This window comes from Podarcis cretensis, assembly GCF_951804945.1.
Source record: "Podarcis cretensis genome assembly, chromosome: 7".
Taxonomy (NCBI): Eukaryota; Metazoa; Chordata; class Lepidosauria; order Squamata; family Lacertidae; genus Podarcis; species Podarcis cretensis.
The window spans coordinates 65228799-65254367 of record NC_137176.1 but is presented as its reverse complement, the minus strand read 5'-3'; the positions used below and the strand labels follow the sequence as shown (position 1 = coordinate 65254367).

At 39.2% G+C, this 25569-nt stretch overlaps 1 protein-coding gene across 2 annotated transcripts in view; it reads right to left on the bottom strand.

The window, feature by feature from the left end:
* Nucleotides 1-25569, bottom strand: part of WWP1 (WW domain containing E3 ubiquitin protein ligase 1) — a 47751-nt gene that overhangs the window by 1471 nt on the left and 20711 nt on the right. The window contains exons 5-23 of one of the 2 annotated variants that reach the window (XM_079983071.1): nucleotides 23570-23707; nucleotides 23417-23483; nucleotides 20852-21015; nucleotides 16858-17197; nucleotides 15317-15412; nucleotides 13642-13816; nucleotides 12055-12109; nucleotides 11891-11975; nucleotides 11667-11795; nucleotides 11251-11323; nucleotides 11085-11156; nucleotides 9884-9972; nucleotides 7451-7610; nucleotides 3863-3996; nucleotides 3630-3770; nucleotides 2687-2807; nucleotides 1420-1524; nucleotides 541-637; nucleotides 299-371 (exon numbers count right to left, since the gene is read on the bottom strand). In XM_079983071.1, coding sequence (XP_079839197.1) covers nucleotides 299-371; nucleotides 541-637; nucleotides 1420-1524; nucleotides 2687-2807; nucleotides 3630-3770; nucleotides 3863-3996; nucleotides 7451-7610; nucleotides 9884-9972; nucleotides 11085-11156; nucleotides 11251-11323; nucleotides 11667-11795; nucleotides 11891-11975; nucleotides 12055-12109; nucleotides 13642-13816; nucleotides 15317-15412; nucleotides 16858-17197; nucleotides 20852-21015; nucleotides 23417-23483; nucleotides 23570-23707 — 2314 coding nt within the window. The remainder of the gene's footprint in view (nucleotides 1-298; nucleotides 372-540; nucleotides 638-1419; nucleotides 1525-2686; nucleotides 2808-3629; nucleotides 3771-3862; nucleotides 3997-7450; nucleotides 7611-9883; nucleotides 9973-11084; nucleotides 11157-11250; nucleotides 11324-11666; nucleotides 11796-11890; nucleotides 11976-12054; nucleotides 12110-13641; nucleotides 13817-15316; nucleotides 15413-16857; nucleotides 17198-20851; nucleotides 21016-23416; nucleotides 23484-23569; nucleotides 23708-25569) is intronic. The other variant, XM_079983072.1, reaches the window with a different exon arrangement.

Here is a 25569-nt window from a genome sequence, read left to right as displayed (position 1 = left end):
AAGTAAAAAGCATGCAAATGAAAGACAACTCTTTTTAACTCTACTGGGTCCAGTTTTCACTGAGTCCCTATGGAAAAGTAGAGAATGTTTGTGCGCACACTCGCTTACTGCTATCTGTGGGTGTAATTTGTAGAATAGGGGAAAGAAGCAAGAGATGGTGCCCACAGCACTTTGAAAATTCCCAATGTGTCCCTGAGACCCAAAAGGTAAGAAACCCCTGCGAAGAATGGCTGATGTTAAAGAAGCTTACTATAGAACAAAATGTAAGATAACAAGGAACTCTGTTACAACAACTCACCATGTGTGACTTCTTGGTAGCCAGGTTTCCTTGCCAACTTTTTCAATGCAGAATTTCTGAGGACCGTTACTTCCTGAGTAATAAAAAATAAAATTAAAGGTTAAAATGGTATTTTTGTTAACAGCAGGGTAGATATTAATGATACCATATTCCAATAATTGGGAGAAAATGCAGGTTAAAAGGACCAGGGAATGTTACTGTATATTACACATACTTTGCAGTGTATTACAACGTTTTCTTACCCATGAGTTCTGCAAATCCGCCGAGTGGTAATCGGCAAGTACCAGTGACAAACTGCATCAGTCGCATGCGAACTTCATTGTCAGCTTCTTTTATAAACTAACAGAAATTTAAAGTTTATTTCATTACTTTGAAATGTCAATTGGTTAAGAGCTTAACTTTGTGCTTGTCTACTACTATCAGAAGTAATTCCTATTAAAAATTACATTTCACTTACACACATGATCCCAACTTTCCTAAACCAAGCAAACTCCTATAGTTTTAGAGCTTTGCATTACATTTTAAAACTGGTTTTCTCATTTCATTTCTGAATTGCTTCACATGAAATATCCCAAAGCAAATAAGAATAAATACATCAAATATGTGTATATATAATTAGCGTTATGCGCTCAGGGGTGCTGGACCTCTCTAAATTCCTGGATCCAATAAGTGTTAGAATTTAATCAAGGCTTGGGGAGTTAAACTGTGTGCCAGACACTTCTACTGCCTGGATCCAGAAAATGCTAAAAGCTAATTAAGCCAGGCTGTAATGCTAAGCCCATATATAGTGGTACCTTGGTTTACAAACATAATCCATTCCGAAGGTCCGGTTGTACACCAAAACACGCTGTAACCCAAGGTGCGCTTTTACCAATGGGGCCTCCTCTGAAAAATGGGTTGTAATCCCAAAAAAGGGACACACACTTCCGGGTCTGACATGGTTTTAATCCAAAACGGTGTAATCCAAAGTGGTTGCAAACCAAGGTACCACTGTACTAATTTCCAGGAGGGAGCTACACAGAAGCCCAGGAAGAAACTTTGGCTTTCTTTCTAAAATAAAAACGGTACCAATGTATAATAATTTCACACCTGCTGACTTTTTCAACAAGAATATATTATACCTGCCAGAACCACATTATTTGCTTGCTGTTTCTTGTATAATGACGATAAACAGTGTTCCTTTGCCAGTCTGCCAAATCAACTTCTTGCATGCCACAAAGCATGACCTGTAAAAAGACCACATGATTTAGCACTGTAACAGCTTAAGATCCTGAAGCACAACAGCAGATACTGACATGCTTGATATTTTCTTGTCTTGCCCCAGATAAATTTTCTGGAAAAGTAAGATGAAGCTTTCAACAAAATATGATTTGCTAACAAATACAGTCATCATATTTTTAAGGCTATATTAAAAGAATTGGTCTTAATAGTTGTTAAAGGAATTGGTTAAAAGCTAGCTGCACAGCAATATGCGCTCTCTCTCTCTCTCTCTCTCTCTCTCTCTCTGTGTGTGTGTGTGTGTGTGTGTGTTTGCTACTCCCACATTAGATTCCATAGCAAGAATCAGGGAGACAGCCCATATGGTCAATAAGGGACATTATATGAGTGAAGGAAGGCAGAAACTGTATAACCTGCTTACTGAAAAGTGGAGCAGCTTTGAGATGTACTGGTGTCACAAAATGCAAGAGAATGTACAACCATATGTAAATTTCAAAGAGCAATACCTGATATAAAGGTAAAGGTACCCTTGACTATTGAGTCGAGTTGCGGACGACTCTGGGGTTGTGGTGCTCATCTCGCTTTACTGGCCAATGGAGCCGGCGTACAGCTTCCGGGTCATGTGGTCTGCATGACTAAGCCGCTTCTGGCGAACCAGAGCAGCGCATGGAAACGCCGTTTACGTTCCCACCGGAGCGGTATCTACTTGCACTTTGACATGCTTTTGAACTGCTAGGTTGGCAGGAGCTGGGACCAGCAACGGGAGCTTACCCCGTTGCGGGGATTCGAACCACCGACCTTCTAATCGGCAAGACCTAGGCTCTGTGGTTTAGACCACAGCACCACCCGCGTCCCTAATACCTGATATACCTGTAATTAAATCTATATTTCTCTATGTTTTCCTCATCTGAGATTATTTTTTATTATTTTGTTTTAATTACCTTTCTTCTTTACTTATGTGAACATACTGAATATGAAAGCTAAAAGTTTTCTAATGTCCACAGCACTTAGAGGCCTGCCTATTTATTTGTGCCTTAGTCAAACACGGACATAACAATTTTCTCGTACTATTGTTCCTCTTATTATGTTAGGATAAAATATTCATGCCCAGTTAAACCACTGCACCACAGGTTTCTTGTTAATAAATAAATAAATTTGAATCAAAATTACCTCCAACTCTTTTTCATCAAAATACTGCAGCCACTGAAGGGGAACAACTTCATTAAACCCATCAAGGAAAGCTTTGGTTTGTTCTTGTACTCCTCGTGAAAACCGCCACTCTGCCATTAGGCTGAAACAGAAGTTTAGAGTTCTAAAAGTGGAATCCTTTATTTAAAAACAAGCTGCAAACATTATACTCCGCTACACTAATTCCACATTTGTATAAGCTCCAGAAACTCCAGATTTATTTATTTTAGCATTGTAACTAGAACAGTCTCATATATCCTCTTAACAATACTTTACTCCTAGATGGACGTCTATCCAATTTTTTTGTATGTATTATTGGAGGTTTATGGGCTGGACTCTCACTATGAAAGCTCTGTGAGAAAATGCATATTAAGCCAAGCTTATCTAATACAAGATCTCCCCTCCCCCCCCCTCTCTCTCTACACACACACACACACACACACACACAGACAGGCAAATGAAACACATTTATTAATGTATACATGCAGGTATATGTTTATGCACACACATATGTATGTATATTCTTGGCACCAAGTTATGAAAAACTCTGCCGAAATCTTTAGTGTACTTTTATAGTAGCATGTATTTGTTTATCTACCCACATTTCTTTCACTTTGAAAATCAGGAAAGTACTAATACTAACTAAAGACTAACACTAGCTGATGTTCCATCTTCCACACACCTATTAAATAGCAATAGTTGTTTTGCTCAGATATATTGCTGTCAAACTTCGGGCAATTTCTCCTGGGCCCCACACCTCATCCCATTCTGCTTGACAGAGTATTCCAACCCTGCAGAGGTCCCTACCACCCCCATGCACAGAAGGTTGTGGAGGGAAGAGCTTCCCCCTGCTGACAGAATGTGCATTTCTGCATTGATAGTGAAGAAAAATGTTTGACAGTCTTTATATATATATGCACCATACCCAATGTATTCTTCTTTGTTCTCTTCGGTTACAAGTAAGTTTGAGCCTCCTAATTTCAGCTCATGCGAGGTAACTTTTCCTAGAAGCTCCATGTCAACACAGAAGTACATTTCTAAGTTGCACTCTTCAATGTTGTTGTCCCTAAAGAGGAAAATTAATCAAAGATAAATGAAATATAATCACTTTACTAATATGACAGAAAAAATAGTGAACTTCTGAAAAGATTTACAAACCTTATCCAAATTAAGGAATTATAAAATTCAGTATCAATAGATTCCAAATCCTTTATTGTGAGTTTCTTATTTAACATGCGCTTGTAGAATGGCAGGGAAAACCCAGTATCAATGAATTTGCCATGAAACAATGCCTGTTAAGGATTTAAGTAACAACAATTCAGTATTTCAGCTTCAGGTGCATCACTCCGAAAAGTGGTGACTGCTTATAGAAAATAGTAATCTTAGGGGAAACTAATACCAATGAAATAAACACTCTAAATCAATAAACCAGAAGATAACATGATTCTCATTATCAGAGTAATATCCCTTCAAATGCAGACTAAACTAGCAGAGCAGATCAAAGTCTTGCAGCCAGATTCTCATTACATCAATTATTTAGATGAGTCTACTGCTCAGTACAGTATAAAGCTGGCCAATTAAGGATATACAGTACATTGAGGTGTCTAACCTGAAGAGAATGAATGAGATGAAAAATAAATACGGTGATAACTTTTAAAATGAAAGAGTTCTGTTATAAGAATGTGCATAGGAACATAAATGTGATTAGCTGCCAAATGCAGAGAGAAAGATTACATAATGCAAATTCAACATGTTGCCACCAGGGGGCCTTCAGATTGTCCCAAGAAGCTCCAGAGAAATTATCAAAGATTCTTTCCTAGTCAAATCTTTTAAGTAGATTAGAACAAAGGAATGCTACAAAACACATTTTCTATACAGTATTGTGTGATTTATCATTTCCATAGTGCAATTATGAATTTGCTTTTTTAATTTGCATATTATTCCTAAGTATGTAAAAATGTAGTAGGAGTAGGGAAACTCTGGCCTTCTTGATATTGTTGGACTCATAATTCCCATAAGCCCTCACATGGCCAAAGACAATAGATGCTAAACAACTTTTGTAAAGCCACAGGTTATTTGCCCCTGCTCTATGGGATTTGCCCCATGTTTCCATGTTCCTAAGCTAAATGTCCAATTCCTTAAGCATTTAAGGAACTTGTTCGATCCCTCTGGTTCCTTTATTTCCATTTTCTGTACAGATCACTTGCATCTTATGTGGGAGTTACGTTGTGGGGATAGCAAGTAAAGCTGAAATAGTCAAAACAACTTCTTGCAACAAGGAGGCAGAGAGCTTTTAAGCTTTCAGACTTGCTTACTAGGCTCTGCTGGACCCATCTGAGATCTCATGAGAGCCTCCCAGAGCCTGGTAAGCAAGGCGGAGAGTTTAAAAGTTATTTCCATGCCAGGAAAACCCTGCACAAAAAGAGCTTTTAAGCTCTCCACCTTCCATGCATTTAATTTGTGTGATTTCAACTGGCCAGTCTTCCAACTGCATAAATTTGAGATTGCTTAAGTTAAACACATGTTAATTGTGAGTGACTCTGACATCGGGCACTCAGAGTAGTTTTGTTAATATGGGGGCACTACAGAGCTGCGTAACTGCAACATACTTACTCTTTTATTTTCAGCCTTTCCCTTATACAGTGGTACCTCGACTTCCAAAACGTTCAGAAACCAAGGTGCAGCTTCCAATTGGCTGCAGGAAGCTCCTGCAGCCAATCGGAAGCCGCATCGGGCGTTTTGAGTTCCAAATAACGTTCGCAAACTGGAACACTCACTTCCAGGTTTGCGGTGTTCGGGAGCCAAAACGTTTGAATCGCAAGGCGTTCATCAACCAAGGTACGACTGAACCTCCTTATACTGAAGCTGCAATCCTACATACACTTATCTGAGGAGACAGGAATAGGAATGCACTATGAATTCCTGTTTTGCTGATGTGGCATACTGGGCTGATATTTTCAGCAAATTTTCAATTCTGACCCCAATATTTCATTGCTAGGTAATTACAATTAATTTAGAATTTAATTTAGAAGCCTCAGTAAATATATTTGGTCTCTTCTGCCAAAAAAAAAATACAATATGCACTGCTTTTCACTTTCATTGAATCTCTTTTGTCATTCCATTATGCCTTCACTCACTTTGGCGAGTACCTCTTAAATTCAAATGCACCACTGCATCTAGAATCATAGAATCATAGAGTTGGAAGAGACCACAAGGGCCATCGAGTCCAACCCCCTGCCAAGCAGGAAACACCATCAGAGCACTCCTGACATATGGTTGTCAAGCCTCTGCTTAAAGACCTCCAAAGAAGGAGACTCCACCACACACCTTGGCAGCAAATTCCACTGTTGAACAGCTCTTACTGTCAGGAAGTTCTTCCTAATGTTTAGGTGGAATCTTTTTTCTTGTAGTTTGGAACCATTGCTCCGTGTCCGCTTCTCTGGAGCAGCAGAAAACAACCTTTCTCCCTCCTCTATGTGACATCCTTTTATATATTTGAACATGGCTATCATATCACCCCTTAACCTCCTCTTCTCCAGGCTAAACATGCCCAGCTCCCTTAGCCGTTCCTCATAAGGCATCGTTTCCAGGCCTTTGACCATTTTGGTTGCCCTCCTCTGGACCCGTTCCAGTTTGTCAGTGTCCTTCTTGAACTGTGGTGCCCAGAACTGGACACAGTACTCCAGGTGAGGTCTGACCAGAGCAGAATACAGTGGCACTATTACTTCCCTTGATCTAGATGCAATACTCCTATTGATGCAGCCCAGAATTGCATTGGCTTTTTTAGCTGCCGCGTCACACTGTTGGCTCATGTCAAGTTTGTGGTCAACCAAGACTCCTAGATCCTTTTCACATGTACTGCTCTCAAGCCAGGTGTCACCCATCTTGTATTTGTGCCTCTCATTTTTTTTGCCCAAGTGCAATACTTTACATTTCTCCCTATTAAAATTCATCTTGTTTGTTTTGGCCCAGTTCTCTAATCTGTCAAGGTCGTTTTGACCTTGTATAATGCTGGGTCTTTATCAATATTAAATTATAATGAATCATGCCCAGAGGAAGGTATGTGGTTAACTTCTCTAAAAAGCCTTTGTTCCAAAGGTCTGGAACCAGTTTGCTGTGAGATCTCCTTACCCCATAAACGCTTACTTGACTGCTTCAACCTGCGGAACTACTGTTACACATGCCACATAATACCCATTCCACATTTGTAAGAAATCAATATTTTAGTGTGGCAGCACCAACACTTTGTAGCTCCCTGCCTGTTGATATCAGGCAGGTACCTTCACTGTGCTTTTTTCAGTGCTAAAAACATTTTTGTTTAGATAAGTCTATCCTGATACATAGAATGTTCATGTGTGTTTTAATTATGCTTTTAGTTTATTGCTGATTTTAATTTTCTGAACGTTTTAAACTGTTGTTAATTATTTGTAGTGGTAGTATTTTTATTTTCTTATTTTTGTAAACCACTGAGATTTTTTTACAATCAAGAGGTATATACATTTTTTGAAATAAGCAAAACATATTTTAAAAAACAAACGAACTCAATCTCTGGGTCCTAGAGTCTAGGACAATGATAGAAAATGTACCAATCTCTTCTTCACATGCTTGTTATAACCATTCAGAGAAATACTTGATTGAATTGCTGGTGAATGAAATCCAAGTATGACAGACAGCCATGTGTACTCAAATACGAAACACTCCAGAAAGAAAAACATACAGCTTGAAACAAAAAATGATCAAACTCACCATGGCAATAAACCGTCCAATGAAACAGAAATATGAAAGATGATCTGGATTTATTGTTGATGCTGGATTTATCTGTAGGCAGTAGTTGCTTTTTCCAGCATATTCAAATAGACAGTACATAGGGTTCAGCACTTCATGGGAAAGCAAGAAGAACCATTCTCTACAAAAATTTACAATAAATAAAACACAAAAATCTAACACTGGTGTCTCCAAGCATTCATAAAAATTGACATTAAATATATAAGATACAGCCTTATGTCAAAGGTAATAAAAAATGCTTTGAAACAATTTACTGCAGGCAATCACCCAGCTGAACAGACAATATGGCTTTAAACTGAAAAAAGTGGTTTCCCATTGCTGGGTGAAAGCCTGCAGGAAGAGCTTTCAAAGTACTTCCTATATTTCTTTCCAAACCTGGCATTCAACTGTCTAGTATTACATGAATATTTGATTTGGCAGTATTATATAATACACACAAGCAGAAAGCCCTGAAGTCATGTGGCCTAACATTTCAATATTTGCAACCTTAATCTGATCCCCCAAGTTACTAACATATAGAAAATGGCAAATCACCCAATAACCATTTTTATCCTTTTTTCTAGGAAGCCTTTATAATCTGGAGTTATCATCCATTGGCTGTTGTCAGAATTTGCCAATTCTGATTTTTTATATATTTCTGAGTTCAACAACTTTTTGTCTCATAGGTAAAGGTAAAGGGACCCCTGACCACTAAGTCCAGTCATGACCGATTCTGGGGTTGTGGCGCTCATCTCGCTTTATTGGCCGAGGGAGCCGGTGTACAGCTTCCGGGTCATGTGGCCAGCATGACTAAGCCGCTTCTGGTGAAACTAGAGCAGCACACAGAAATGTCATTTACCTTCCCGCCGGAGTGGTACCTATTTATCTACTTGCACTTCGAACTGCTAGGTTGGAAGGAGCAGGGACTGAGCAACGGGAGTTCACCCCATCACGGGGATTCGAACCGTCAACCTTCTAATCGGCAAGTCCTAGGCTCTGTGGTTTAACCCACAGCGCCACCCGCGTCCCTCTCTTCTGTCTCATACATTCAATTGAAATCAATTTCCCCACTTCAAGAGTGTGCTGCATGCTCACAGCAGAGATTCCCCTTTGCACACAGAAAATGCACAGACCTCATTTGGACACAACAATAAACATGGCTTCTTGTCATGGGAATGGGCCCAAATGAGCCTTGGACTCTTACACTCTTCCTATCAGCACAGCTGGGAGAAGCATGGAAGTGACTGCTGCTGCTTCAGACTAATGGCAGTCACAGTTAACTAAAACAATCCAACTTCAAAAGCCATAATTTATGAATCTTATCTACCAAAGTTAAGATTAATCACAATTTAGGGTATAGTGCACAGATACAATCTACTTGCAAGCTCCAACTTCCATACATACACACACACACACACACACACACATATATATATATATGCTGAAAGTCTCAGAAGCTGTCCAATTGCCCAGTTAAGAGTCTTTTCCCATTGTATGTACCTCCTACCTTTGCAGAGGAAAAGCCCCTTGCTATTCCATAAAACTGCTCTGAATAAACCTAGTGTGCATGCAGTTTTCCTTCACTGCTGAGGACTGGGCTTCAAGAAAGTATTTGCCACTGAGAAGATTTAAAAAAGGAGACTTGAACTCAGTGTATTTCCTCTCAGCCACCTCATCCTAAACCTAGAAAGCCCCTTTACTGCCAAAGATTATGAGAGGAGAGACTTGCTTGGGGAAAGCTCCAAGTTGTTTTGGTCACAGAAAAGGAATGCTGAACCATCTCAACTTCCCCAATCGTTTGCTCCCAGCACGTTCATTACATTTTAAATGTCAAGCCTCTCCACTTTCCCCTATGATTTTTTTCCAGACCACACTTAAAACCTCGATAAGCAAGCATATTCTCATAAGAAAACTGTTAAAGCGGGTGGCGCTGTGAGTTAAACCACAGAGCCTAGGACTTGCCGATCAGAAGGTCGGCGGTTCGAATCCCCGCAACGGGGTGAGCTCCCATTGCTCGGTCCCTGCTGCCAACCTAGCAGTTCGAAAGCACATAAAAGTGCAAGTAGATAAATAGGTACCGCTCCGGCAGGAAGGTAAATGGTGTTTCCATGCGCTGCTCTGGTTCGCCAGAAGTGGCTTAGTCCTGCTGGCCACATGACCAGCTCATCCCTCGGCCAATAAAGCGAAATGAGCATCGCAACCCCAGAGTTGGTCATGACTGGACCTAACGGTCAGGGGTCCCTTTACCTTTACTTACCAGCACAGTCTCTAGTTTAGTTTTGTATCATGCAGGCAACTTCAATAACCCACCTCTCTTTTTTTCTCCAGATACTCCATAAAGTTATGGAGCTAGGTAGGTTTCTAGTCAATAAATACATACAAGAAAAAATTCAAGAGAAATTCTTAATAATTTACCTAGCTAAGCCACCATAATCCAATCCTTCTTCTCCTCTGAAGATAACGTACAATCGTCTTCGCAAGTCATAGGGTTTTAAAGCCATGATCTGTATACAAATTGGTGAATGCAAATGAAAGTAATGTTGAACAATACAAGGCAAAATAGTAAACAACTTCCTAGAATATATTACACATGAATTTTGATACAATTTGGTGTGGTTTTATATAGAAATAAACAAATTTATCCATTAAAAATTTAAGGGGTGTTTAACTCTCCCAACGTATCTTTTTTCTGCCTCTTTTAATTTGCAGATACTTTGTTCCCTCTCTACAGTTTTGTAGATGTCACTTTCTTCTCTCTTGCTACAGTGGTACCTCTAGTTACAAACTTAATCCATTCCGGAGGTCCATTCTTAACCTGAAACTGTTCTTAACTAGAGGCGTGCTTTCGCTAATGTGGCCTCTTGCTGCTGCTCCACCGCCGGCACACGATTTCTGTTCTCATCCTGGGACGAAGTTCTCAACTCGAGGTAACTCTTCCAGGTTAGTGGAGTTTGTAACCTGAAGCGTTTGTAACCTGAGGTGTTTGTAACTCAAGGTACCACTGTACATGCTCCCAGCCAGTTATGGATCATGCAATCCATGAAATGGTGAATTAATCAATGATGGCTATATAGCATCATCTCTGAAGGAAAATGGGGCAGCACTGCATTTGTGAAGTGGGAGGAAACATCTATATTACCAAGGTAACCGGTTAATGCTCCACACACTTGGTTATAAAGATGGGTTTGTTTTTATCCCTTTCAGATAACTGAGTAATGCTCCACAATTTCTCAAAATATAACACTGCCTAGACAATGTGGAAATCGTTCCTTCCTCCCACCTCCACATGACAGACAGGCAAATATTTTCCCTCAGTTTATGTAGCCCCAGAACATCCTTTCCTTGAAATGAAAAGCCCTCCCACATGTTGACTCAGTCCTATACAGAATAATTACACAAATGATTTCCTACTAGACACTAGGTAAGTGAAGATTTGTTAGGAAAGAATCGAGCTATTCAAATTATCAAAAGTTAAAAGCTTTCTAACATTTTACAGCTTTAATGGAGTTTTAAAATATGAAATTCCCTTTGTCATATAACAATGTTAAGATGAAGCAAATTCACTATACAGTTTTTACTTTAGTTACCAGGTTTGATAATGTAAACATTTTATTACCTGTTGGAAGGAATCTTCAAACAATGTTTGTCTGGATACATTGATCTTCACGTGGCTTGGAAGAGCATTTGACTACAAACAGACAGTAAATCATGAAATACAATATGCAAATTTAAAAAATATAAAATGCAAATTGAAGTTTACACTATCATTTGATCAGCATTACCTGACACAAGTAGCGGAAATGAGCTAGCTTCCACCTAAAGCTGCGTTCATAAGCAATTTGTGGTCCTTTATTTCTGTAAGGAAATATAGCTAAATTTACTAAGCAGAAAATTAAGATTTTACAACACTTTCAACTCCTCAGCAGTTTTGTAGATTTCCTTCAGATATAGTGAAAAGGTTGCAGCATACATGCTTCATGTTTCAAGGTCAGTTTTAAAATATCATCTAATGCTTAAAAAGTCACACCTCATAAGGTGTAACTCATGTACACCTTAAACAACCCATGTACATATTGAATCAATTAGCCACCACCAAAATTCATAAGATATCCACTGCCTACTACCTAAGCAGTAAAACTATTACTCCTATGTACTATGAATGCAAATATTTTAAAATCTCCATCAACATCTCACTTACACAGAAGATTTACCAGTACGAGGATCACTGAAGGTAGTTGTTCGTGTATTATGATCAACAAAGTATCTTACACCTTCTCTGGTGTATCTGATTTCCCAGCCTTCAGGGAGGGGGTCTTCATTTTGTAAGCTGAAAATATAAACGTAATATATTTCTTTAAAACCCCAATCACTTTACAGCTACTTTAGCCTCGATTTATGAATAGAAAACACACATGAACATACCCTTGAGTCCGTGGATCTTCCCACTGTGTTGTCTTTGTGTTGTGATTTACAAAATACACTCTATCATTTGAATCAACTCTCCTTTCTGTAATAGAAGTGAACCATTTAGAACAAAGTTAACTATAAATAGGTGTCTATTTCTCAAAGCTATTTACATTTCTTACCCCAGCCTGGTGGTAAAGGACCAAGTGGATCATTTTCCGCAGTAAGCATTGAAGCCTAGTGAAGACATAAGACAAAATATACAATAATTTATTTATTTTTTAAAAAAATTAAAATGTCTATAAAAAACACTTTCTATATTTAACAAACGCCTCTTCACAACTAAATTTAAATGATTTATTTTAGATTTTTTTACATCCTTTCTATCCTACCATTTCCAGCTTCAGATTTCCAGGTGGCTTTCTTTCTTTCTCCACAACAGACAGGCTGAACATGTGCTGTGACAGGTAGCACTATTCACTTTGCAAGCTTTCTTCACAGAGAAGGCGATATAGAAAGAAGGCGTCATCTCCTTGTCTAATGTAATTCATCTCTTTTTTATTCCAGCTGGCCTGTTGATAACTTTGCTTCTAACTAGGTAGAACACTCCCCATGTTTGAGGTCAACACAAGTAGACTAAATCTGGACTGCATTTGAACAAGAAGGTGATCAGTTGGCTTTTCCACTTTTTGTAAAATGTTGTGGGTACCCACCATAGAACAACATATATACTCAAGACTGTATGATCAATCACCCTCTGCTCTTCTAAACCTACATGGTTATCTGCACATGGGGAAGGAATGCATCTCAGACAGGTATACACCTAGTTTAAATAATTTGGAATTTCAAGAGTTGTCTCGTGAAATTTAGATTTAAATAAAAACAGTTCAGAATTGTCCATAAAGCACAGTGGTCTCCACAGAGATTCTGCACTGTGAAACTTCAGTGAAAAGTTGGCACAGTTCTATTATTGGTTATTAATCTTCTTCAGATAGATTCATAACATAATCAACTTGCAAAAGGAATAGGACAAGACTAAGTTTAGTTGCACTTTGTTCATGTTCAAATAAATGAAGCTGACTTTTCACATTAATTTCAGTACAATCTATGTGAAACTAACTTACGACTAGATCCAACCGATTTGCTACTTCTGAAGACACAAATGAAAAAACAACACAAGTTACAAAGCTCTAGTTTGAAAGCTAAGCCTTAACAATGAGGCACTGTAAGTCTTCAGGAAACCCTGCACCTAGGAATTCCTCCTTTGAATTCAGACATAACAGCAAACCAGTGTTACCAAAAACTTCAGTTCAACATTGGTTTCAAACTGTAGTTTCAGATCCAGGTTTGCCAAGCCCCAAACAAACTTTGGTCCATGGCCACTCAGTGAAAGACAACGGCTGCATGGTTTATTATAAGAGTCATGAATGTGTACTGTTTCTTCATCTTACCCTTCCCCTTGAACACTAGCCTTGGTGCAGATTTCCCCAGCATTAAGCCAGAGTTGTTCATTACACCTAAACCAGGGGAATCTGGAATAACAATTATTAACAAATGGAGATAGTAAGTCAGAACTCAATGGTTTATGAAGCTATGGACAAATGTCCAAACAAGCCAATCGAGAAACCATAGCTTTGTAATACATCTGAACCCAGTCATGATCTATAACATGGTCTCAGTATGCAGCTGCATATAACATGCATCAAACATCTAACTGAGGCAAAGAGAAAAACAAGAACTCAAAATGTTTCATAACTTTGTAAATTTACCGAATAGAGGTATCGTTGGTTAAACTGTTGCATAGCTCCCTGCAGTTGATTTCGTTGGGACTGCCATTGTTCAAAGTTTCTGACAGATTCCATCGTAGGTCGTTGCCATGTTGTTGTTCTTGTATTATGGTCCACATAATAAACTCTGCCACGATCATCCACCCTTCTTTCCCACCTAAGAAACATTGGAAGCAATTTTCTTTCCAGTCAAAATGCAAAAATAATTTACTACATTTTCTTTGTTATTTTGCCTTATAAATCTAAGCCTTTCAAATATTCTTTCTAATTTCAATATTATAAAATAAAGTGTGGGATCAGAAAGCAAACACAGACTTGAATATCTGCCTCAGAGTTTCTGCCAGTGTTAAGTGGCACAAAGTCATTTTTTGAAACAGTTTAAGTGACAGAATAGTGCATGCTAAATCTTAGTTGTACTGTCTCCTGCAGTAGCAACACAACTGAATTTTGTAAGCGTAAAAACATGTAATTGAAATGCATATTCTTCTTATTTATCCCAACCTCCTTAGCAAATTGTAGATTGTATACTCCTTGGAGCATGCATTTATCCTCTATTTTGTAAAGCACGAAACACGCTGATAGAGCTATAATATCAATAGTTACATGGGTTCTAAATGAGAGCCATTTGAAGCTTTCTACTCATCCCTCCACTTAGGAGCAAGCTGCTGGTGAGACTTGCTGAAAGTCATCCCAAAAAAACCTAACTAATTTGAATACAGAGATCTGGCAGTATGGCCTAATTCAGAGCAATCTGAACTTTTCTATAAAAGAACGAACAGAACAAATAGATAAAAATCAAGGTATGCCCTGCCATTTCAGCATTTTACTCCAGATTCCTGATATTACTACCAGCAGATGACAAAATTCAGTTACTTGCATACTAAAGTTTTTAGAGGACAGTAGTATTACAGTACCAACATGCAAAGAAAACTACAGAAAAATTCATTTACTATAGTTTGGATCCTAAAGTATTAAATTAATAATGTTCAAACAACTCCCGTCACCTCTTCCTTCTGTAGACCTCCATCTAATTTTGGGTGACTTCCCCACCCCTGTATCAGCAGGCCCTACATCACATCCATTTGTTTAGGAGGGTCCCTCACCCTTCAGAGGGCACGGATGACCGAGGGAGAAAGAACAAGAAAGGGGAACTTGTCTTCTGTGAATGTCTTTAATGTACCTTAGGAGCCACATTTATGGGTCTTTAAAAAATAAAGATACATGTGTGAGCAATTTTTTTGCATCTCTGCTTCTAAGGAAAATGATTAAATACAGTCATACCTCATGTTGCATTTGCTTCATGATACTTTTTTTCAGGTTGTGTCCCGCGGCGACCCGGAAGTACTGGAAAGGGTTACTTCTGGGTTTCGCCGCTCGCGCATGTGCAGACGCACAAAATAATGTCACACGCATGTGCAGACACAGCAAATCATGACCCGCGCACGCGCAGATGCGGGTTACGTTCAGCTCATGTTGCAAATGGGACTCTGGAACGGATCCCATTCGCAACCAGAGGTACCACTGTACAAACATTTATTTTATTAAGGAATTGCACAGAAAATTCCATAACTAACATAATCCTCTAAAAAAAAATTCAATTTGTGTATTTAGTAAGTAAAATGACACACAGCAAGTCAACATACAACTTATCTATTACCCTGGTGGCAAAGGCTGCGGTCTTTCCCAGGTTGTTGTTCTTGTGTTGTGATCAACGTAATAGGTTCTACCATGAGGATCCTTTCTCTGTTCCCATCTATAAAAATACAAAAGAGGTAAAACACCATTAACAGAAAATAGTGTTGTCACTTTCTGAAAGATTCACTTAATGAATCTTTCCTTTCAGGAATGCTCCAATGCAGTTAAGGGGGCTCACTTTCTTCATTTTCAGGAAGCAGCTTCCATTCAAACCATTTTCTCCAAAAAGAGCATTTTTTCATCTGCATCAAGGCCTTTTGAAGTCAATTTGGAGGACTGGATCCAAATTACATTGTTCAAGTGGCTTTCAAATGGGCTTGCTTTAACGATGAATCAGTTTCAGGAGGCCTCTTTGAAAGTGTGTTTTCCACTGCCAAACAGTCCACTTTCAAAGGAGGTTGCTGTAACCACTAGTCAGCTGACTGAAGGCTAGTGGCCTCTTTTGAGCTTTGACAGCTGTCAATCACCTGGTGTCATTATGACTTGAGGTGGCTAGCAGGTGGGTGGTTGTGCACAATTGTCATGGTCAGCCCACAAGTGGCAGGGGATATAAGGATGCAGCCCACTGGCAAAAATCAATTCCCAATCACTGCTCTACGCAACTGCAAGCACTGACCATCTTTTGGTCATGCATTTTATATACAATAGGTTAGATCCAGACAAAATTGGCTGAACTTAGGTCAAGTTAGACATGACTTAAGTCACATTGATTTTATTGGGAATTAAGATAAACTAACTTAATCTAAATCCAATTCAATAAGATACAGGAAAACGAGGACCACTATGTATCAGACTCAGATGCCAACTCTGTCCATATGTCTGCTCTGCAACATTATTTCAAGACTGAATAATGTTATCTAGAACATTCATTCTCTTGTTCATCTTCCAACCTGATATGTGTCATCATTTGTCAGCAATGCTCTTCTGCATTCTACAAAGGAAAAACATGCTAGACCCTATGCAAAACAATAAATGGGCATAAATCTTAAAAACTAGTTAAAAACGAGTGAGACAACTCTTTAACCATCCTGGTAAATAACCTTAAAGTGGAAATATTTGAACAAAGGAACTTAAAACATAAAACCACTGACTTACAATACATCAAGAGGATCAATGCAGTCACTTGTGGATTGAACTGGGATGATGGATTTTAATAACACTACATGTTTCAAGTGGCTTATGAATACCAGGATGTCTGTATTATCAGCAATTTTTTTTTGTGTGAATTACTGCTCTTGGTTACATATCTAATACGCTATCTGTACTTTCTAAATTTCATTTTCCTCTGACTTCAGTGTTCATGATGTAATATGATGAAATGGACAGCAATCCATTAAAGTTTATGCCATAATAAATTGGTTAGTCTTTAAGGGTTCACCAGACTCTTTGTTACCTGAACCTGTCCAATAGACAACTAAGGGAATTAATAACATTTCTATATCTAAGGATAACTTTTCTGGTCTAAGCATTATTATATTATTAATGAAAACAAAACCCACATACCCTGGGGGCAAAGGTTCTATGCTGTTGCTACCAGGCTGTTGCCTTACAGTTTCCCCTGACACAGTTGAAGAGTCTCTTGGTTTCGCTGCTTCTGTAGTTACATTACTTCTTGTACTAGAAGATGCAGTATCTGTGGGAGCAGCAGCATCAAGCCCAGCAGATACACTGGGAGCAGTTGTAGATGTGTTGCTTTCAGAGTTGCTAGTAACTTCTGTTGCTAAAGAAGGTTCTACAGTAGCTGGAGTACAGTCTACAGATGTAGAAGATGCCTCACCAGAATCCATAAGAGTTTCAGAGGCAGAATGATTATCAGTCTCCATCATAGTTGACTCACAATTAACTGGGATGCAGAAAAAGAGAGCATATTGTATTGACAACATAAAGTTACATCCTGAATTTTAAAAGATAAAGGAAAATTGATGTCATAATAAAACAATAAAAATATTATAAAAATAAAAAGGCAACATTTAGATGCCTGGTGTAAAAAAGATGAGACCCATAAATGTATCAGTCAGATTCTTCTTTCCTCCTCAGGCTCCACAAACAATGTTTTTACTTCACTCGAAACTAAGTAGTAGAAGTTTATTATTTAGTTTGTTTGTTTATGAATTGCTTCCTATTAACTACAGTTGTACCTTGGTTTTCAAACGCCTTGTGACTCAAAGGTTTTGGCTCCCGAACGCCGCAACCCCAGAAGTGAGTGTTCTGGTTTGCAAACCGTTTTTGGAAGCCGAATGTCCGATGCGACTTCTGCAGCTTCCGATTGAATGCAGGAAGCTCCTGCAGCCCATCAGAAGCCGCGCATTGGTTTTCAAAAGTTGAACGGACTTCCAGAACGGATTCTGTTTGAGAACCAAGGTACAACTGTATCTCAAAGCATTTCCACAATACAATAAAAACATATATAAAATAATTACATATGCTAAAACTATTTCCAATATCCTCAACTGGGATAAAAGTTTTCCCCTAAATGGCTTGTTAAAAGAGAAAAGACTTTAACATGTGACAAAAACCCCACTATAGACAGCACCTGTCTGATATATAATGGGAGGTTCCAAATGGACCTCCTGACAAGATAGTATCTGCAGGATGTCCTCTCCTGCAAAGCATAGTGGTCAATGTGGTATAAGGGATGAGATGGGAGTATTCTTGTTCCATGTTGTATATGGCTTTATGCATCAGTTTCAACATGCACGTAGTGTGGTAGCAAATTGGCAGCCACTGCTATTCTTTACATACGAAAATAAGAAGAGCCTGCTGCATCCTGATCTCAAGTAGCCAACCAGATACCCATGGGAAGTGTGCAAGCAGAACCTGAGCACAACCGTATGCTTCCCACCTGCAGTTCCCAGCAACTGATAGTCAGAGGCATATTGCCTTCAATAGTAGAGGCAGAACATAACCACCATGAATTTGTTTAATCCTCTTTTAAAGCTATCCAAACTGCTGGCCTTCACTACCTCTCATGAGAGCAAATTCTACAGTTTAACTATGTGCTGTGTGAATAAGTACTTTCCTTTGTCCTGATTCTTCCAACATTCTACTCCATTTATAGTTCCAAGTTCTAGTATTATGAGAACGGGAGGGGCAAGGGAATTGCACCTAAGCATACACAAGACTGCAGTTCCAGTAGTAGGTAAAGGTAAAGGTAAAGGGCCCCTGGATGGTTACGTCCAGTTAAATTTGACTATGGGGTGTGGCACTCATCTCCATTTTCAGGCTGAGGGAGCTGGCGTTTGTCTGTGGACAGCTTTCCGGGTCATGTGGCCAGCATGACTAAACCGCTCTGGCGCACGGAAATGCTGTTTACCTTCCCACAGCAGCAGTACCTATCTATCTACTCACACTGCTACACTTTTGAACTGCTAGGTTGGCAGGAGCTGGGACAAAGCAACAGGAGCTCACCCCATCACGAGGATTTGAACTGCTGACCTTATGATCTGCCAGCGGTTTAAACCACAGCACCACCTGTGTCCCACAGTACTGAAGTAATACTAATACTAATAGCCAATAGGCACTTCTTTAGATGAAATCACTGGTAACTAACTGATTTTTAATCCAGTTTATAGTACAATTAACATGGTCATACATTTTTTAAAATTGAGATGGAAAGACGTTTTATTTTATTTTCAGCTTGTACTAGGGTTCCCATATTTCAAAAAGTAAAATTCCTGACCCCCGTCCTCAAAGTTATTGAGCCTTTTTTTAGAAACCACTTGCTAGGTAAAGGTTTAAACAAGAAATTTAGCATTGGCATTAATATCCTTTTCACTGCTATGGCTTTGCCAAAGAAGATGTTTAATTATCCATTGCAAAAGATGACTACAGTGGTGCCTCGCAAGACGAAAAGAATCCGTTCCGCGATTCTCTTCGTCTAGCGGTTTTTTCGTCTTGCGAAGCAAGCCCATTGACGGCTTAGCGGCTTAGCGCTATTAGCGGCTTAGCGGCTTAGCGGATCAGCTGATAAGCGGCTTAGCGGCTTAGAAAAAGGGGGGGAGAAGGGGAAAAAAACCGCAGGAACTCAGAAGACATTTTCGTCTTGCGAAGCAAGCCCATAGGGAAATTCGTTTTGCGAAGCGCCTCCAAAACGGAAAACCCTTTCGTCTAGCGGGTTTTCCGTCTTGCGAGGCATTCGTCTTGCGGGGCACCACTGTATTTCTAATAATGAATCGTGTTTTCTTGGAGATCACAACCCACTTTCTTTTTTAGCCACCCAAGCAACAGCTCAGGGCACTGCCAGGGAAACGACGGGTGGCAATCCAGTTTCTGCCAGCCCCCTTCTGTGGGCTTTTTCTTGGTTCAATCCTTCAAAAGAATTCAAAGCAGTATGACAATTCTACACTGTTGAATGCTTTCTCTGAATTTAGAAAGGCAAAACTGTTTCTTTCTATTCATTAAAAAAAGATAACATATGTATGATGTTTCAAATATTATTGTTTTGATCTGAATGTTTGTACCAAGCAAGCAGTTGAAGTTTGCCTTTCTTGGTTATTTAAGTCTTAATTTAAATAAACAGGGTAGTATTCAGGAATGTCTGTTCACTGACAGAAGGGAAGCTTTCAACCGTAAATCTTTTTCCTCCCTGTACATACTGTGCATCCTCTACATCTGTTTCATAAGCTTGAGGGACCCTCCAAAGCAGTTTAGGGGTTTTTTTTGGGGGGTGATGCAGGGGGACAATCAAAATTGCCTCCCTGCACATTCCACTGACCAATTTCCTTCTGTCAACTGATAGGCAACACTGGAGATCGCAAACAGCCTTGTTTTATAATTTACTCTCTCTTAGAAACAGATTGCTTATGATTAATAATTTAAAGTAGGTAAAGAAATAAATCAAACATCCTTCTTTCACTTTCAGCACACATTCCACAACAGCTCTTCCTCCCCAAAAGCTGCTTCAAACGGCCAGGAGATTCTTCAGAACAGTATTTGAAGCAGCACGAGAGGGGGAAATGGAACACCACATACATGTAAGTTAGAGGTAGCAGTACAGATCCTTAGCTCCCTTAACCACCATAGTCCACTGATGTCATGATGTTAGGCGACCCAAATTCAAAGGAAAGACTCAGGAGTGCACTCTAAAGTGTGCTGATTTTTTAAATTTATTTTTTTGCTGAAAACTGAAAATGAAGGTCCCTGCTAAAAGATGCTCATAGTCAGTGCAAATCCACTGATCTGCAGACACTACAAACCCCAGTTTCAGCACAGATTTACTCTGGCTGGGAGCTCATGAGTGGAACCAATTACAAGTGCATGCATTTGATGCAAAATCTGAAAGGTGCTGAATGCAAGTCCTAGCATGCCAAAGAACAGTTGGGAGCACACGATAAGACTAATTATTATTTTTAGTGAAGTTTTTACCTGCACCACATCTGATTTCATACATGAAAATGCTGCCATAGTCCAGACTAGCTGGCACACTACTTCCTATAATTAATACGGAGTTCCCTGAAAAAAGATAATAATCAAGTAGTCGAATAGGCTGTATTCTTACCAACGTCATCAGACTGGCTTGTAAGTGGTTTTGGTGCTGGTGTATTTTTGGGTCTGCTTGCAATATGAGGAGGAGATGGTGTGCTGTCTCCACTGTCTCCATTAACTGCATGTATAGGGAATGAGTTCTGTACTACAGAGCTTGATGGTGTTTGATTGTCTATTCTGTTGGAAACAGCACAGAAATATTGTCAAAATAAGTATTTTTATATTTGTTACACATATTTGTGCTAAACCTACAAAAATTATTAATAGACCCGAATAAAACTTGCAACAATTTAGTTAGGATGAGAACAGTATTCATTTTATAATTCTAGACAACATCACACATGCCTCTCGGGTGGTCTTCATTTGACCACCTCCCTTCAAGTTCCTCCACAAAACTCACCTTTTCCAGGAAGTATCTGAAAACTATCCCACTCCCAATTTCTTTTTGTAACTAAGCCAAAGCAAAAGTAATGGACATAATCACATATTATTCCATATGTACCCTGTCTTCAACCCTTAAAAGGGTTGTTTCACTATCTCTATTTCAGATAGCAAGCTCTTTACATAAGAGCCTCTCATATCTATTCTTTGCAAAACACCATGTTCATAGGTACACTATATAAATAAAAGTATTGTGCAATATGATGCCAGTCAATTCTGTTGCATTGATTGCAAGTGATATTTGGACAGTCATTAAATGGATTCCAGCTCTTCTCCACCCACTCATAGTGACATTATAATTTAGTTAGTTTTCCTAATGTAGATCACTGTCTGATAAAACTATCAAATGCTATTTGAAAATAAAGTTTTTAACCAACTGGGAATTCAAAGTAGCCTTGTCTGTAATTAACTTCAATTTAACGGCTAACATTATCAATAACAATGCTGGATAATAGCTGATTAGACTCAATGGAGAAAGCTCCAGTATCTGTCATTTTAGTGGCAAATTCAGTCTTGTATTTAACTACTCACCTGGTTGCCATTGGAGACTGGGGATTCCATACAAATAATTGCATAGAATTCCATCTTGGTGAGTGAATAGTTTAGCAGAGGAAAGACAAACCTCTTACTTCCTTGTCAGCACAGAAACCAATCTGTCTATTCCTCCTTATCAGCCCACTGCATTTCTGAGCTGGATGCACAGGGGGTGATGTTCCTTCCCACAGCTCCAGCACAGAAAAGGGACAGAGTATTTCTAGCCAGCAAAAGTGTTTATGTGCAAGTAGCTCACAGCACAGCAGAATCACCAACTGATCTGCAGCCAGAACAGGTGGCTGCAAGAATCTGATACTTGATTACTTTCCTGCTGGGTGTGCATAAACATACATCCCACAGTAAATCATGCAGAGAAAGCAGGAGTGGGTTGGCTAGCAGAGAGAGAAATGTTTGCCTTCTGTGGTATTACTTTTTTATTTTTTATATATACACATCACTTAATGCCAAGATGAGTGGTTTGAGACAATTAATGAAATGCAACAAAACTGACTGTAGTTTTTTCAATATTTACAGTTTAGAAACACTGCTTAGACTTTAGTTTAAAAAACCTGGACATCTCAGAGCTGATGGAAGTTGAAATACTGTGGCTAAGAAGGAACACCACAAAACTAAGTTAGTTATATGAATCCTGAAATATGGATTTCACAACCTATTCTTATCAGAATAATTGACAAAAATATTGGGATAGGATAAGACACAGCTGCACAAATATAAGATAGGGGACACCTGGCTTACTAGCAGTACATGTGAAAAGGATCTAGGGGTCTTAGTAGAGTCAACACTGTGTGCTGCAGCAAAAAAAGCTTATGCTATTCTAGGCTGCATCAACAGAAGTCTAGTGTCCCGACCAAGGGAAGTAATAGCACCACTCTATTCTGCTATGGTTAGACCACACCTGAAATACTATGTTCAGCTCTGGGCACCACAATTTAAGAAGGATATTGACAAGCTGGAAAGTGTGCAGAGAAGGACAACAAAATGATCAGGGGTAAGAAACCAAGCCTTGTAGGAAATGGTTGAGGGAGTTTGATATGTTCAGCCTAGATAAGGGGAGACTGAAATAAGATACATGATAGCCATCTTTAAATATCTAAAGGGCTGTAGTGTGGAAGATGAAGCAAGCTTGTTTTCTCTTGCTCCTGAGGCTAGGACCCAAATGAATGGATTCAAGTTACAAGAAAAAAGATTCCGACTAAACATCAGGAAGAACCTTCTGACAGTAAGAGCTATTCGACAGTGGAACCAACTCCAAATGTGCCCATGGGTCCAAAAAGGTTGGAGTGCCCTTCTCTACAGAGCATATTATTGGATGCATTCAAAATAAGCAGATGAATAAGTTAAATAAAATCTCTTTCTCATAGTAGAATGAGTCAAAGTAAATGCCCATCCCCGAAGTAAATGCATATTCTAAAGCAGATTTATTTTTCAATAATGCACTTCCTTTCTTACTCTTACTGCAAAACATCCCAGCTGAACTCTGAAATGCAACCTGATATTCTGCAATACAAATTCAGTTTTATGACATTTTAGTAAGGTGATTATACTGTTACCATAAATAGTTTTCTTTAAAGAAAACTCTGACCTGGAAGTGGTTCTTGCGGATGTTTCTCTGTTTTCATGTAAAGCATCACCATTTTGCTGGACTTCTACTAAACAATAAGAAACAAAATTAGATATTTTCTTTCTTATACCATGGGATATTAAGGTTAATTTTATTTTCCCCAGTTTAACTTACTGGTTACTAGTGAACTGTGGTTTGTGAGAGATTCTTGTTCAAGCACCAAACCATCAAGCACAATTATTAGTTCTCCTGTTTGCACCAAGCCACTCTTGTTTTCCAGTGAGAGTTTCAACTGTTCTTTGACTCTTTCTACTATAAGAAAAAAATATATTTCAATGAACCAGTCACTAGAAAAAATAATTGCTATATATATATTTTTAAGTAGGCTTGCATTAATACTTAACTTTTCATTTTAATTCTTTGGAATGATTGATTCAAATATTAAGATTACACTGCTACAGCATGATTTTCCACATTATTTAGATGCTTAACAGAGAATGCTACTGTAGAGTATAAGGGAGAATCCATGGCCGGGTACTGTCATATCTAAGCCTTGCCAGCCACAGCAGGAGTTGGACAGTGGCAGGAGCAATTGATCTAAATAATTCTAAAGTTCTTGGGTTTTGTTTTGGGTTTTTTTTTTTTACCTTTTTCAATTTCTCTCTCATTAGTTCCTATAGGAGAGAAACTCACTTCATCAACTCCAAGGCTAACATAGTTTTCTTCCTGTTGTGGGGGTGTGCTAGAGGTATGGGGGGCATCCGTGGACCCTATAGACCCTATAGATCAAATACCCCCCTCAATCCAGCCCAGCATGCCCTCTTGCTCATGGTGCACCAGCCAAGGAGAAATGGCAGGAGTTCACTGTTGAGGTTTCCATAGGCATGAAGAGCGTACGAAGTCAGACTTTCCATTCTACATCACTTGGGACATATTTCCAGGGACTATACAACTGTGCCTTGAATAGTTCATCACAAACTATGCCACACAATTCCTTAACAGTTGTGGATCTATTTGTGCCTACACATAATCAATATGTAGATATAAGCACCCACCCACCCTGAGGTGTGTGTGTGTGTGTGTGTGTGTGTGTGTGTGTGTGTGTGTACACTTACAACAAACAAACATATATACCTGCCTAATCAGTTATAGGCTGGATTCAAAAGTTCTACAAACAGAAGGCAACTTGGGTAATTGGGCATTCCAACCCTTCCTCCACTTCTGCAGTTCTGTGATCCCCCACAAAGTCTCTCCTTGGAGTTTCAGAAACTTTCTGTAAAGTATTGGATACTTCATGTGGGGTTGTACTCAGTGCTTTTTTTCTTTAAAAATGTTTAGGGGCACTCTCATTTTCCTACTCATATTGAAATACTGTCCCTTAATGAGGCCAAACTTAGACTCACAAAATGTTTAGGGGTATGGGTTCCCCTGCATCCCCCCAGAAAAAAGCACTGGTTTACTATAAATGGGAAATCTCTGAAAATGTGGTGGAGACAGCTTGGGGCTCTTGCTCATGCAAGACGCATCAGCCTAATAAAATGAAAAACCTACATTGGCTCCCAGTACGTTTCCGAGCACAATTCAAAGTGTTGGTGCTGACCTTTAAAGCCCTAAACGGCCTCGGTCCAGTATACCTGAAGGAGCGTCTCCACCCCCATCATTCTGCCCGGACACTGAGGTCCAGCGCCGAGGGCCTTCTGGCGGTTCCCTCATTGCGAGAAGCAAAGCTACAGGGAACCAGGCAGAGGGCCTTCTCGGTAGTGGCGCCCGCCCTGTGGAACACCCTTCCAGCAGATGTCAAAGCGATAAACAACTACCTGACATTCAGAAGACATCTTAAGGCAGCCCTGTTTAGGGAAGTTTTTAACGTGTGATATTTTACTGTATTTTTGGTTTTTATGGAAGCCGCCCAGAGTGGCTGGGGAGGCCCAGCCAGATGGGCGGGGTATAAATAATAAATTATTATTATTATTATTATTATTATTATTATTATTATTACGAACCTTCATAGATTTGCTCATTCCAATTTGCTTTATGGGTTATGTTTTATCAATCATAACATTCCTACAGTCACCAGCAAGGTCAGTTTATGTGGGGTGGGAGAAATTATGCAAGATCAAGTAAGCCTTAAGCCTTTATATATAGCTACAATATATGTAACAATTGGAACATCA